Here is a 14,298-nt window from a genome sequence, read left to right on the forward strand (position 1 = left end):
GGGTGACAGTGCAAGACTCCATCTCAAAAAAAAAAAAAGAAAATCATCTGCCAGAGATGCCCACTGCCGACAGTCTGAAATAACAGTTTTAAATTTTAAGTCTTTTGGCCAGGAATCAGAGCACTTTGGGAAGCCAAGGTGGGAGGATCATTTTAGCCCAGGGAGGGAGTGAGGAGTTCAAGACCAGCCTGAGCAACATAGCAAGACCCCATCTCTACAAAAAACTAAAACATAGCTGGGCACAGCGACATGTGCCTGTGATTCCAGCTACTCGGAAGGCTGAGGTAGGAGGATCGAGCCTGGAGGTCAAGGCAAAGCTGCAGTGAGCCATGATTGTGCCACTCCACTCCAGCCTGGGCAACAGTGCAAGACCCTGTCTCAACCAAAAAAACAAAACAAAACAAAAAAGGCGCGGTGGCTCACGCCTGTAGTCCCAGCACTTTGGGAGGCTGAGGTGGGCGGATCACTAGGTCAGGAGTTCAAGACCAGCCTGGCCAACATGGTGAAACCCCGTCTCTACTAAAAATACGAAAATTAGCTGGGTATGGTGGTGTGTGCCTGTAATCCCAGCTACTCAGGAGGCTGAGGCAGGAGAATTGCTTGAACCCAGGAGGTAGAGGCTGCAGTGAGCTGAGATTGAGCCACTGCAATTGCACTCCAGCCTGGGAGACAGAGCGAGACTCAGTCTCAAAAAAGGCTGGGCATGGCGGCTCACACCTGTAATCCCAGCAATTCGGGACGCTGAGGTGGGCCAATCACTTGAGGCTAGGAGTTTGAGACCAACATGGCAAAAACTGTCTCTATACTAAAAATACAAAACAATTAGCCAGGCACAGTGGCACATGCCTGTAATCCCTGCTACTTGGGAGGCTAAGGCCTGAGAATCGTTTGAATCCAGGAAGCGGAGGTTGTAGTGAGCTGAGATTGCGCCACTGCACTCCAGCCTGGGCAACAGAGCAAGACTGTCTAAAGAAAAATAAATATATATATTTTGAAGATGATCAAATCTTGTTATTTGCTGGAGTGTGGTGGCCTGATCACGGCTCACTGCAGCCTTGACTTCCCAGGCTCAGTCATTTCTTCCACCTCCACCTCCTGAGTAGCTGGGACTACAGGCAAGCACACCACCACACCTGGCTAAATTTTTGATAATTATATTAATTTTTTTGTTTTTGTAGAGACAGGGTTTCACTGTGTTGCCAAGGCTGGTCTCAAACTCCTGGGCTCAAGTAATCCACCCACTTCGACCTTCCAAAGTGCTGAGATTACAGGCATGAGCCACCGCGCCTGGCCAATTTGCCGCTTTGAGAGTATTTCAGATGTTATTCTTTTCCCAAAGTGCAGTCTATGCAATGAAGCCCATTGGTGAACAGCCAGTGGACAGTTTGTGATCCATCCCAGCAAAAGTGCAGAGCTCAGTAAAACATAACTACTGTTTGTATCTCTCAATTTCAAGTCTTTTAATGTTGGCAATTGACGTCTTGTCTATGGGTAAAGAAATCAGTCCTTGAGGATATAGTGAGATAGCTGGGCCTCATCTTTGTGTGTGGTCGGTGTGTCCTCCTATGAGTTGTATATGATATGAATTTTATAAAAGGGACTCTCGAAATGCAGAGCAAGGCTGATTCTTACTGGCTGTTATTCAGTAGATGACCTCGGATTTAGAGTTTATTTTTTACAGATACCTAAGATCAATTATTTACCATGTCAAGTAAAGCTAAACATATTCTGTGGCACCTAAAACTTGATATTTAGCATTTTAAAACTTCTCTGCCTTTTTTTTTCTTTTTTTGAGACACAGTCTCACTCTGTTCCCCAGGCTGGAGTGCAGTGGTACGATCTTGGCTCACTGCACCCTCCACCTCCCGGGTTCAAGCGATTCTCCTACCTCAGCCTCCCGAGTAGCTAGAATTACAGGCATACACCACCACACCCGGCAAATTTTTGTATTTTTAGTAGAGATGGGGTTTCACCATGCTGGCCAGGCTTCTCTCAAACTCCTGACCTCATGTGATTCACCTGCTTGAGCTTCCCAAAGTGCTGGGATTACAGGCGTAAGCTCGGCCAACATCTGCTTTTAACCATGCATTCTGATATGCATTATCAGTGTCAAAAAGATTTTCTAAGACAGAGGAGCACTACGGCCAAGTGTCCTTTTATGATATCCACAGAATTCAAAATTGCAGAGCCTAAAAGGCACTAACTTTATCCTGTCGTATGTCACTGTGGAAAGCACTCTTCAGAGCCATGGTCCCACACTTGTTTTCTCACTGTGGAGTACATCTGTGTTGGTGACTTCAGCTAAACCTGTTCCCCAGGGATAAATGCAACAGCCCTTACAAAATCAGGCATGAGGACACAGTCCAACAACTTCGTGTATAAATAAAGTTACACATTCATCGCCAGTTGCTTGTTTAAAAAAAAAAAAAGTCTCCCCACAGATTTATTGACTTTCATGTAGGATCTATGTTTGTGTAATTTGAAGTAGGCTTGATTTATAAGGTTTGCTATAGCTAACATTTAAAGAAATGTTTAAATTAGGCACAGTGGTGCATGCCTGTAGTCCTAGCTACACAGAGGGTTAAGGCAGGAGGACTGTTTGAGGCCAGGAGTTCAAGTTCAGATTGGACTTCATAAGATCCCATCCATTAAAAAAAAGAAGAAGAAAGAAAAAGAGTCCGGGCACAGTGGCTCACATCTGTAATCCCAGCACTTTGGGGCCAAGGCAAGTGGAGCACCTGAAGTCATGAGTTCGAGACCAGCCTGGCCAACATGGTGAAACCACATCTCTACTAAAAATACAAAAATTAGCTGGGCATGGTGGCGGGCACCTGTAGTCCCAGCTACTCGGGAGGCTGAGGCACGAGAATCGCTTGAACCCAGGAGGCGGAGATTGCAGTGAGCCGAGATCATGCCATTGCACTCCAGCCTGGGTGACAGAGTGAGAGACTTGGTCTCAAAAAAAAAAAAAAAGAAAAATGTTTAACGGTAATTTGTGGTACTTTTTAATGTATCCACTAAATTGTGAGTTGACCATTTTTTGTTAAGTAGAAAGTATTTATAATAGGGCCGGAGCGGTGGCTCACACCTGTAATCCCAGCACTCTGGGAGGCCAAGGCAGGCAGATCACTTGAGGTCAGGAGTTTGAGACCAACCTGGCCAACATGGCGAAACTCTGTCTGTACTAAAAATACAAAAATTAGCCAGGCATGGTGGCGTGCATCTCTAGTCCCAGCTACTCAGGAGGCTGAGGCACAAGAATGGCATGAACCCAGGAAGCAGGGGTTGAAGTGAGCCGAGATCGTGCTACTGCACTCCAACCTGGGCGACAGAGACTTTGTCTCAAAAAATGTATTTATGGCTGGGCGCGGTGGCTCATGCCTGTAATCCCAGCACTTTGGGAGGCCAAGGCGGGCAGATCACAAGGTCAGGAGATCGAGACCATCCTGGCTAACACGGTGAAACCCCGTCTCTACTAAAAATACAAAAAATTAGCCAGGCGTGGTGGTGGGCGCCTGTAGTCCCAGCTACTCGGGAGGCTGAGGCAGGAGAATGGCGTGAACCTGGGAGGCGGAGCTTGCAGTGAGCCGAGATCGCAACATTGCACTCCAGCCTGGGTGAAAGAGCGAGACTCTGTCTCAAAAAAAAAAAAAAAGTATTTATAATATTATCAAATGATGACTTTTAACCTCCATAGAACCAAAAATGTTTATTCCAAATGAGCAGTGTATCCTAAAGGGGAGTGTCCTTCCTTTATGAGGGGTTGTTTACTGGGAGTGGCACTTACTGTTTTTTTTTTTTTTTTTTTTGAGATGGGGCCTTCCTCTGTTGCCCAGGCTGGAGTGCAGTGGTGCAATCGCGGCTCACTGCAACCTCCACCTCCCGGGTTCAAGCGATTCTCCTGCCTCAGCCTCCTGAGTAGGTGGTATTATGAGCACATGCCACCACACCTGGCTAATTTTTGTATTTTTAGTAGAGACAGGGTTTCACCATCTTGGCCAAGCTGGTCTCGAACTCCTGACCTCGTGATCCACCCACCTCGGCCTCCCAAAGTGTTGGGATTATAGCCATGAGCCACCGCACCCGGCCAGGAGTGGCCCTTTCTAATTTACAGCCCTATTACCCCACCCTGGCCATGGCCTGTTTGCAACCCCAGCAGCGTCATGGCAGCACACATTATGATGGGTCTCGTGATTATGCCATTTCCTCAAGTTTTACCTCCTGCAACTTAAAGGCAGATTTTGCAGCAACTTTTTGGTAAACTGTCAACTAGTAACTTGCTGTTGGACTGTACTTCTCTGAGTGAGGTGCTGTGAGGACCCCTGGAAGGACACAAGGGCAGAATAGTGAAGGCCGACTCTAACTTCCAGAAGCAATGAGTGGAAAACATCTTCCTGCTACACCCTGAACAATATACAGTTATGAAGAATAAATAGATACTAGTAGCTTCTAGACTTTTTCTGAATTTTCATCACATAAGATATCTCCTTGTGAAATTCTGGCTTATTGAGGACAAAGAAGATTCTGGAACACAAACCCCAAACAGCGCATCTTCGGAAACATGCCTGTTTTCAACATAAGAAGTAATCCACGCTTCAGGGGCTAGCACAAAGCCACAGTTCCACTTTGAGCCCTTCAGAAGTGACAAAGACCAAATGTGGCCCAGTATGTGAGGCAAGGCGGAAGTAGGAATTTCATGCTGTTTTACGGTTGCTTAGTGTACTTTAACTGAATGTGTAATAAAAGCAAATTCTAATAAATTTGTTGTTAATAATTTCCTATAGTGATGTTACCTAGGTTTTCTATAGCAGTGAATGTTTCCTTGTGTTTTCAATGTATCTTGTGAAAAATTCCACAGGAAAGCTCTGCTATCATGAGCACTGATATTTCATCTTAAGAATCCTAATAACTAGAATTCCTAGCAGCAGGCGAGATCTTTCCAGGGCTCCTGATTTGTCAATGTGAAAATAAGGACTTCCTCCGCTCCATCTCCCATGTCCCACTGGAGGGTTAACCTGTTGAGTTGCTTATGCCAACCCAGCAAACAGGGAATCATGATGTCAGCTGCTCTCAAGAAGCTGCTCTATACTAATCTGCCTGTACACTTACATGTTTTAGGTTAAGTGAACCAAGTTTGGGTTCTATAAACTGGTCACTATAAGCAACTGCATCTGAAGGTGCCAACAATAGTGTGAGAGAATCTTGCTTTAAAACCAGTTGTGGGTGGAGTAAGGAGTCACCATGGTGTGGCATTTATGCGACCAGGGGTTCAAATTGAGTTACTTCTGTTGCAACATTTGGTCAGCTGACTCAGTAATCATCGTTGGAAATCATGATAGTTTCAGTGTTCAAACACTGTACACTTGGAAACATAAATTTACATCTTTGATAGTTTTGTTTGTTTTGAGACGGAGTCTCACTCTTGTTGCCCAGGCTGGAGGGCAATGGTACAACCTCAGCTCGCTGCAACCTCTGCCTCCCAGGTTCAAGCGATTCTCCTGCCTCAGCCTCCCAAGTATCTGGGACTACAGGCACCCGCCGCCATGCCCGGCTAATTTTTTGTATTTTTAGTAGGGATGGAGTTTCACCATGTTGGCCAGGCTGGTCTCTAACTCCTGACGTCAGGTGGTCCACCCACCTCGGCCTCCCAAAGTGCTGGGATTACAGGTATGAGCCACCATGCCTGGCCTTTGGTGGTTTTTAAACAGCAGTTAAATTCCTTCTCTAAAACTCTAAAGTTTTCTTTTTTTTTTTTTTTTTGAGACGGAGTCTTGCTCTGTCGTCCAGGCTGGAGTGTAGTGGTGCAATCTCGGCTCACTGCAAGCTCTGCCTCCTGGGTTCATGCCATTCTCCTGCCTCAGCCTCCTGAGTAGCTGGGACTACAAGCACCTGCCACCATGCCCGGCTAATTTTTTGTATTTTTAGTAGAGACGGGGTTTCACCGTGTTAGCCAGGTAAAGTTATCTTTAAAATTTGGCACTTAATAGTTACTGGTTTCCCATAGAAAAACATTAGAAATTAACCTTTGAGAATTTTTTTAAATAGAAAAGGATTTTTTTATTATAAAATACACAATGAAATATACATCATCTTTAGAATTGGGCTGCAAATTTGGCACCTATTTATTCGAAAACAAACATGGTTTTAAGAAGGGGAAAATTATTACTGTGTTTTAGAAAACCAAGATAAAATCCCCATTAATGAAAAACTCAAGGAACTGGAAAACAGTATCATGAATTGAGCAGTTTTATATGATCCATTTTTTAATGAATAATAAGTTTGGCCTTAAAATAGACATTGTCTTTTCAGATGTCAGCCCTGGTTTGACATCTTAAGTCTCTAACCTCTAGCAATGCACATAGAAAGTGTTCCCCCATCCTGGTGGTGCCTTTTGCTTTACACACTTTGTGGTGCTTAATTTTATCATAGTGACATATTCTGCAGAGCCCAAAAGAAGCCCCTAGAAACACAAGGATGGTATCCAGGCCCCCCTAGAGTCCTGGGAGGATCCGCACTGTCTGTGGATTGCTCTCTGAATTTGGGTAGATGAACCATGAACCCTCATTTTCATTTTATGTCATGTTTAGAATTGTGTGTGATAGAGGCTGTACATACACGTTTTACAGGAAGCGCCTGGCGCTGTCTGAGGCTGGAGGTTGAATGGTCAGGAGTGTAGTAGCGGCTCTAAGCCAGCCTCACAGCCCTTTCTCATTTCTCGCTCCATCCCCCACCCCGTTCATTTCCAGGCCTTTCCACGAAGAGTCCTCAGCCTTCTCCCTCCAGCCGGAAGAGCCCCCTGAGTCTGAGCCCTGCATTTCAGGTGCCTTTGGGCCCAGCTGAACAGGGCTCATCCCCACTCCTGAGCCCTGTCCTCAGTGATGCTGGCGGAGCCGGGATGGACTACGAGGAGCCCAGACACAAGGTGGGCCCCTCGAGGCTGAGAAGCTAGCAGAGGGTTGCAGGGTGGGCCTGTTTTCACTGTTCCTTCGGGTGGTGCTGGTGGGGACCCTGGGGCGGGGCAGGGAAGGGCTCTGCACTCACAGCCGCCTTACCAGCCTCCTGAGCAGAGAGGAGGTACTGGGCCGCCTTCCCTAGCAAAACCTTCCTGAGACTTTCCTCTTATCTCTGGGACTCCAGGTTCCTTCGTACAAAAACAAGTTTCCTTATTCATTTAGCAAACGGTCCCTGGAACCCACAGGCTCCATGTGTCAGGCTGGATCTTCCAGCCTCCCCCACTCTTCCTTCCTTCCTTCCCACCTTCCTCATTTCTCCCTCCCTTCCTCCCTCCTTTGCTCCTTTCTTCTCTCCCTGCTTGGTCAAGCTTCTACTTTGACAATTGAGTAACTGGGAGGAAAGATCTGGGTGCTAAGGGAGGGTGCACTAGGGACCGCTTTGGGTTCCGGAGAGGCTCTTGGGTGGGAGACCCCGTGTCGATGTTGGAGACAGTGGAGGAGCCACCTGGGGCGAGGGGATGGTTCTCTGCTGTTGTGGCACAGCGGGGGGCACATGGGCCACAGACAGGGGTGAGGCTTTATGACAAAGTTGAGGCAGTGTCCCCTATGGGTCTCTTTTTATCAGAGATGATAGGAATAAGGGCACAAACTGAGAGTCTTCAGGGAGAAAGTGACTGAGCAGAGAAGCTCACTGCTGGCAGGCACAGGGCAACCAGGGGCAGGGATGCTGTGGCCTCAGGGTGGCCTCCACTCTCCTAGCCCGGGGGAGTCTGCCTACAGCTACGGTTTTGCAGATGGACCCTAAAAGAAAAGACTCAGGGTCCAGGGAGTTTGCAGACTATATTGGGCCTGGAGTCCACAGAGAAGGGAGACACGGGGTCCCTGAGTGGCAGCTGGATGGGAAGAGGCCATGGGGCCTCTAGGAGGGAGGGAGTCAGTGCTGGTACAGGGGGAGGTATATCATTGTGACACCTCAGCACTCCTGCTTTGGCCCGAATTGGCCAGAGGATATTCTGTCCAAGGCCTGCCTTCCAGATGCCAGGGCTACTCGTGGGATGCTGGGACTCTCAGCAGGTAGGATGGCACAGGGAGGGCAGGCTCCTCCTTCCCGGTGCCCTGAGGGTCCCCCTGGATCCCACTGGAGTGGAAGGAGCCCCCTGGTCTGGAGGCAGCAAAGGATATTAAACGTACTGCTGCACAAGGCCTGCAGGTGGGGGCTGGTTCTGGGCCCTGGCAGCAAGACTGTTTCCAAAAAAGATGTCTTTTTATTTTATTTTGGAAACCTAATGACAATCTCTTTAGTTCACTGTTTCTTTGGTACAAAAAAAAAAAAATAAATGGCTACCAAGCAGTCTGTTATTAAGACTAAATTTTAATTTGTAACTTTTTATATTACAAAAATCAGTTGATTCTTTAGATGGTTCTATAGGATGACAGCTTGTCACATCTGAGGATAATTGGGCTGGTGGCAAGTGTCCCTGGGAGAAGCCTGTTAGTCATGACGTGGCATGGGGCCAGCAGCATGGCAAGGCCCTCTGGGATGGGGGCACCTCAGGGTCCTCACAGAGCCATGCCCTTGAGGAGCTGGTGGCTGGGTCACTGCAGAGAAAGATTCGGCAGCCCTTGGGCCCAGCCCCTGCGTGTGGGCACCCTCAGCCCTGATGTGGTGTCTCCTGTTGCCTCTCCTCAACACCTGGGCTCTGGAGGGAGGGCTCTGGGCTCTGCTTCAATTCTGTGTGTGTGAGTTGAGATAGCAAGGCTGTTGCCCAGCACAGGTGGGCTCTGAGATGGCAAGGATGGCCCCTTCATCACCATGCAGGGGCTGCTGGTTTGACCCAGAGGTAGGTTCCCACCAGAGTACCCCTCTGTGCTGACCTCATGAACCAGTGTGCCCAGCCAGGCTGCAACAGGTTCTGGGGAGACCCCGGCCCCACATTCACTGACGGCTCTGCTGGCAAGGCCTGGCAGACCACTCTCCTGGGGAGCCAGGGTGACAGGGGTCTGAGAAGCACGTGCTGCCACTGAGGCCACCCGTCAAGCTTTTGCGCTTGCACCCAGTTGCTGGGCTGTGCGGGGAGGGGCGAAGAGCTGCCCACCCTCCAGCCCACCCTCGCCACCTGGTGCCCTCCTCCCCAGTGTCTCCCACTTGATGCACTGTTTGTCCCCTTTTTAATAGAGATTTGTGAGGATCGGCCACAGTTGAAAGGTAGGAAAGCCAAAGGTGGCAGAAGCCTCTTCCACGCTCTGCATGGGCACATAGACCCTTCATGTGGGGACAGGTGGTGAAGCTCACAGGAATTGCACGCTCCTCTGGGCCTATCCCTGGCCGCCGTCTCATCCCTGGCCTGCAGCCCAGCTTGCTGGGGGTCAGGTTTGACATTGATCTAGAGGTGGGGGCAGAGTGGCAGCTGCTGTATTTTTTGTCCCTGAGAGTCTTCTCACGGTATTCCTTGGGCTGATTGGGTGGGGCGGGGCGGGGGCAGGGGCGGGACGGAAGGCCCTTCTCTTGGTCGCTCTGCTCCCCTGACTCCCCTGTGACCCACTGGTGGCACCTGTGATGAGAAGTCTCATCAGCGACTGCTGTGGCTCTCTGATGGCGTATGTGTCTCTATGTGCCTCGCCCCTGGAGGAGTGGAGCTGCTCCAGGACTCGAGCATCCTGTTTCTTTCTATAGAACAACATTCAGAGTTAGGACATTGCCTTTGGACTCCATGCCACGGTGACTGTGGCTAGGAAGTTGTCCTCCCTCTACCAGACTCTCCCCAGGGCCCAAGGCCAACAGTTTGTGGGGCATTAACATGTAACATCCCTGTCCCTCAGCTGTGTGGGGAAGGCTGGGGCCTCCCAGACCATAAACATGGGCCTCTGGGGACGGGACCAGCTCTGCCCCCAGAGAATTCACTGGGCATATCAAGCTCAGGTGGAGAAATGAGTTCTTTTTTTAGAGACGGGGTCCATCTCTGTTGCCCAGGCTGGAGTGCAGTGGTGCAGCCACAGCTCACTGCAGCCTTGGACTTCTGTGCCCAAGTGATCCCCCCAACTCAGGCTCCCAGGAGCTGGGATTACAGGTGTGACCACATGCTTGGCTAACCTTTTTTTTTTTTTAAGAGACAGGGTCTCACTATGTTGCCCAGGCTGGTCTCAAACTCCTGGCCTCAAGTGATCCTCCCATATCAGCCTCCCAAAGTGCTGGAATTAGAGTCATGAGCCACCACATCCAGCCAAGAAAAGACTTTGTAAAGAGATTTTACTGAATTTGGATTTGAAAGATGGACTCAACCTTTCATTTGAAAGATTAAAAAGTCATTTTTAATATCATGAAGCTCAAAAAGAAAAAATAGAAAAAGCCTAAAGGCTGGAAAGGTGGTTCAGCTTCTCTGTGGGGAGGAGGCCAGTGCACCAAGAGGTGGGGGCTGAGCTGGTGGCAGAGCCACATGGTGGCAGGGCTGTGGGAGCCAGGCAGGCTGCCAGCCATGGGGAGGAGCTGAGAGAACGGCAGTGGACGTGTGCAGGACTCTGGCGGGGGAGGCACAGCACCTGGGCACTGGAGGGCTCTAGGCAGCAGCATCTCAGTGGACTGTAGGGTGCTGTCCCTTCACAGCTGGCTATATCCATGGGCTCAGGACTCACAGGATAAATGTGCCTCTGTTGTCCTCTCATCCACGAGGGTAGACAACCCTGCAGGCTCTGCTAAACTTCACAGCAGTACAAGGAAGAAGACATGGCTCCACATGCCACCTCAGCTGCTTGCTCACTTGCAAACCCAGCTCCTGATACTCCTCCCAAACCTCCAGTCATGGCAGCTGGTCTTTCCCTTGGCTTAGGCCAAAAACTGCGGCAGTCACCCCTCCTGCCTCCAACCCTCACACCTTACCTCCACACCGGACCTTCAGAATGTGTCCAGGATCTCACCCCTCACCCCTCCGCGCCCCCCAGCCAGTGCTGTCTCGCTGGGTGGTGCTGAGGTCCACCGGGAGCCTCTCTGCCCTCCTGGTCTGCTCTCATCCTGGGGCCCAAGTGTGTCACAGCACATTCAGGTAGACCCCAAAGGGTCCAGAAGGCCCACGTGGCCTGCTTCCCCACCAGTAGCCTGTCTATTCCCTCTGACCTCCCCACATTGCTCCAGCCCCTTGACCTCTGACCTGTCCCACAGGCCACCCTGTCCGCTCTGAGTGAGGCTGCGGCCTACTGTGTCCCCCAGCCTCCAGCCCCTCCTCTGCTCTGCGTTATGCCTTATACAGCCCTCTGTGCTTCTTGCCTGTCTTCTCCTGGTAGGACACCCTCACAGGGGCAGGGGGCAGTGTCCAGGCGCCTATTCGGAGCTGACACCTGCTCCATAGATATTTGCACGGCCCACCTACCCTGAAGCTGGCCACAGTCTGGAGGTGGGGCAGGCGAGCTGCCAGGGCAGAGCAGGATCGTGGTTTCTGGGCAGGGAGAGGACGGAGAAGAGGCTGTTAAGTTTTACCTCAACAGAGGGTGGCTCTTAGAGAGTTCAGGGTGGGGAGAGGCCCTGCAGGGACAGGACCCAGTGCCTGCCAAGGCCGTCATGAGGCATGTGCTTTGCCAGGAACACTGTGTTGGGTGAGGTGTAGAGGGTCCCCTATGGCCAGCTTGCCTGCTTGGCACCAGCACCTTGGGCACAGATAGCCCTGCCAGCTATAGGATCGCTCAGGGCTGGGCTGTCTCTAGCAGGGCATGGAAAACTGGGCCCGGGGTATGGTCCACGTCTGCATCAGGAAGTGCACCAGCAAGTCTGGCGCTCTGATGCAGGCACACTTAGAATGCGCACTGTTTGCTCATTTTAATGACTTTTGTATGGGTTAGGTTTAATAATTTATAAGCACACACACACTCATGGACCTGTGTCTGCTAACCAGCTATGCCACTGGCAGTGATATATAAAAAATGATTTTATCACAAAACCAATAATAAACTTCAACCCTGTTTACATATGGTGATATTTGAACAGCAATTCTTTTCTCCAAAGGAATAACAGGATTATGTTTTTACTCAGGGATAAATCTCTTCAGAAGTTGAAGATGAAAACCCCATGACGATGTTACCTTGAGCAGAAGAAAGCAAACATTACCAACTTCAGGCTCCCTGAGCGTGGGAGGGTCCCATGTCCCAGGGACGCACACTTACAGCTCTCTGCTTCTTTCAGCGCGTGCCTGCAGACGAGGCCTACTTCATAGTCAAAGAGATTCTCGCTACAGAACGAACATACCTCAAGGATTTAGAAGTTATTACCGTGGTATGAATGTCCTTGATTACTTTGATTTTTTTATAAATAAATCTCTCATCTGAACACAGCAAAATATCTCTTTTTTTTTCTTTTTTTTTTTTGAGATGGAGCCTCACTCTGTCACCCAGGCTGGAGCACGGTGGCATGATCTCAGCTCACTGCAATCTCCGCCTCCTGGGTTCAAGTGATTCTTCTGCCTCAGCCTCCCTAGTAGCTAGGATTACAGGCGCCCACCACCACACCCAGCTAATTTTTGTATTTTTAGTAGAGGTGGGGTTTCACCATGTTGGCCAGGCTGGTCCCAAACTCCTGACCTCAAGTGACCTGCCCACCTTGGTCAGCCTCCCAAAGTGCTGGGATTACAGGTATGAGCCACCGCCCAGCCAAGAAATATCTCTTGATAATCATGAGACTTGCTTGTATATATTTTATTAAATATATCTCCTTTAAAACTATTCTAAGTCAGGTCAGAACGTTGGGTCCAAGTTTTTGTGAAGCTATAAAGCTGCAAAGTGTCCATTTGAAACTTTTGATGTAGGATAGTTTCATTATATTTGAAAACTGGATGGTCAACAAAGAGGATGGCTGTAGTGCTGATCTGAACCCTCTTTGTAGGCGGTGACTGGAGGGTCATCGCTGGGTGACCTATGGCTACAGGCCCTCAGGGGCACAGTTTCTCAGTCCCCAGCAAGAGCCACACCTCCCATCACACCACACTCTTCCCACAGTGGTTCCGTAGCGCAGTGGTGAAGGAGGACGCCATGCCTGTGACTCTGATGACGCTGCTCTTCTCCAACATCGATCCCATCTATGAGTTCCACAGAGGCTTCCTGCGCGAGGTGGAGCAGAGGCTGGCACTCTGGTAACACCCCTTCAGCCCCCACACGGGAGACTCCCACACCAACTCATCATCACCGCTCTTAGGAACTTCCCAGCTTCAGAAACTAATTCAGAAGAGCCATTTTTTCACTGGAGCATATTTTTAGGAGCCTGTGGGGAGAGGTACAGATGTAATAATACCCTTTATTCACCCTCTTCCAGAAAAGAGAGTGCAAGGAGCAAATTAAAAATGGAAGATCCCTTTTTGCCTGGTTACTGTCTGTTTTAGAGAATGGCCAGACACATAATAGCAGCTTCCATCCAGGGCAGGCCCTGCCCTGCGGCCTCTTCCACCTCAGAGCTTCACCACCTTCCTCCAGCTGGAACCAGGGCAGCTGTCACCCTGCGTCAGATTACAGTGCCTTCTGCAAGCTTTCACCATGTTTAGGATGACTTTGTTTCTTTTTACTCAGGGAAGGGCCCTCCAAAGCCCACACAAAAGGCAGTCATCAACGAATCGGGGACATCCTGCTCAGGAACATGCGCCAGTTAAAGGTAGGCTGCATGGTGACTACTGCCTACATGAATGCTCTTAATGGGAGCAAAACCATCTTCCCGAAGCTGAGGCCCGTCAGAACAGCGTCCCCTCAGAACAGGATCCCCCTCAGAGTAGGGTCTCCTTAGAACAGGGCCCCTCAGAGAAGGGTCCCCTCAGAGCAGGATCCCCCCAGACCAGGGTCCCCCTCAGAACAGCCTCCTCAGAGCAGGGTCCCCTCAGAATAGGATCCCCCCAGACCAGGGTCCCCTTCAGAGCAGGGTCTCCTCAAAACAAGGTTTCCTGAGAACAGGGTCCCCCTCAGAGTGGGGTTTCCTCAAAACAGGGTCCCCTCAGAGCAGGGTCCCCCCAGAGCAGGGTCCCCTAAGAGCGGGGTCTCCTCAGAACAGGGACCCCCTCAGAGCAGGGTCCCCTTAGTGCAGGGTACCCTCAGAACAGCATCCCCTCAGAGCAGGGGACCCCTCAAAACAGGGGCCCCCTCAGAAAAGGATTTTCTCAGAACAGGGTCCATCTCAGAACAGGATCCTACTCAAAGCAGGGTGCCCCCAGGGCAGGGTTTCCCCAGAGCAGAGTTCCCCCCTAAAGCAGGGTCCCTCCAGAGCAGGGTCCACCCAAAACAGGGTCCTCTCAGAACAGGGTCTTCTCAGAATAGCATCCCCCTCAGGCTCTCAGGATTCCCTCAGAATAAAGTTCCCTCAAAACAGAGTCCTTCTCAGAGCAGC

At 50.1% G+C, this 14,298-nt stretch overlaps 1 protein-coding gene across 9 annotated transcripts in view; it reads left to right on the top strand.

The window, feature by feature from the left end:
* Window positions 1-14,298, top strand: part of FARP2 (FERM, ARH/RhoGEF and pleckstrin domain protein 2) — a 136,324-nt gene that overhangs the window by 94,992 nt on the left and 27,034 nt on the right. For all 9 annotated transcript variants that reach the window (XR_010150259.1, XR_001716566.4, XR_008546878.2 and 6 more), the window contains 4 exons: window positions 6,747-6,922; window positions 12,121-12,210; window positions 12,930-13,063; window positions 13,494-13,575. Coding sequence is in view for 4 of the 9 variants with exons in the window: in XM_016950925.4 (XP_016806414.1) it covers window positions 6,747-6,922; window positions 12,121-12,210; window positions 12,930-13,063; window positions 13,494-13,575 (482 nt within the window). In the remaining 5 variants the exon portion in view is untranslated. The remainder of the gene's footprint in view (window positions 1-6,746; window positions 6,923-12,120; window positions 12,211-12,929; window positions 13,064-13,493; window positions 13,576-14,298) is intronic.

The sequence above is a fragment of the Pan troglodytes genome, chromosome 13 (genome assembly GCF_028858775.2).
Source record: "Pan troglodytes isolate AG18354 chromosome 13, NHGRI_mPanTro3-v2.0_pri, whole genome shotgun sequence".
NCBI classification, from domain to species: Eukaryota; Metazoa; Chordata; class Mammalia; order Primates; family Hominidae; genus Pan; species Pan troglodytes.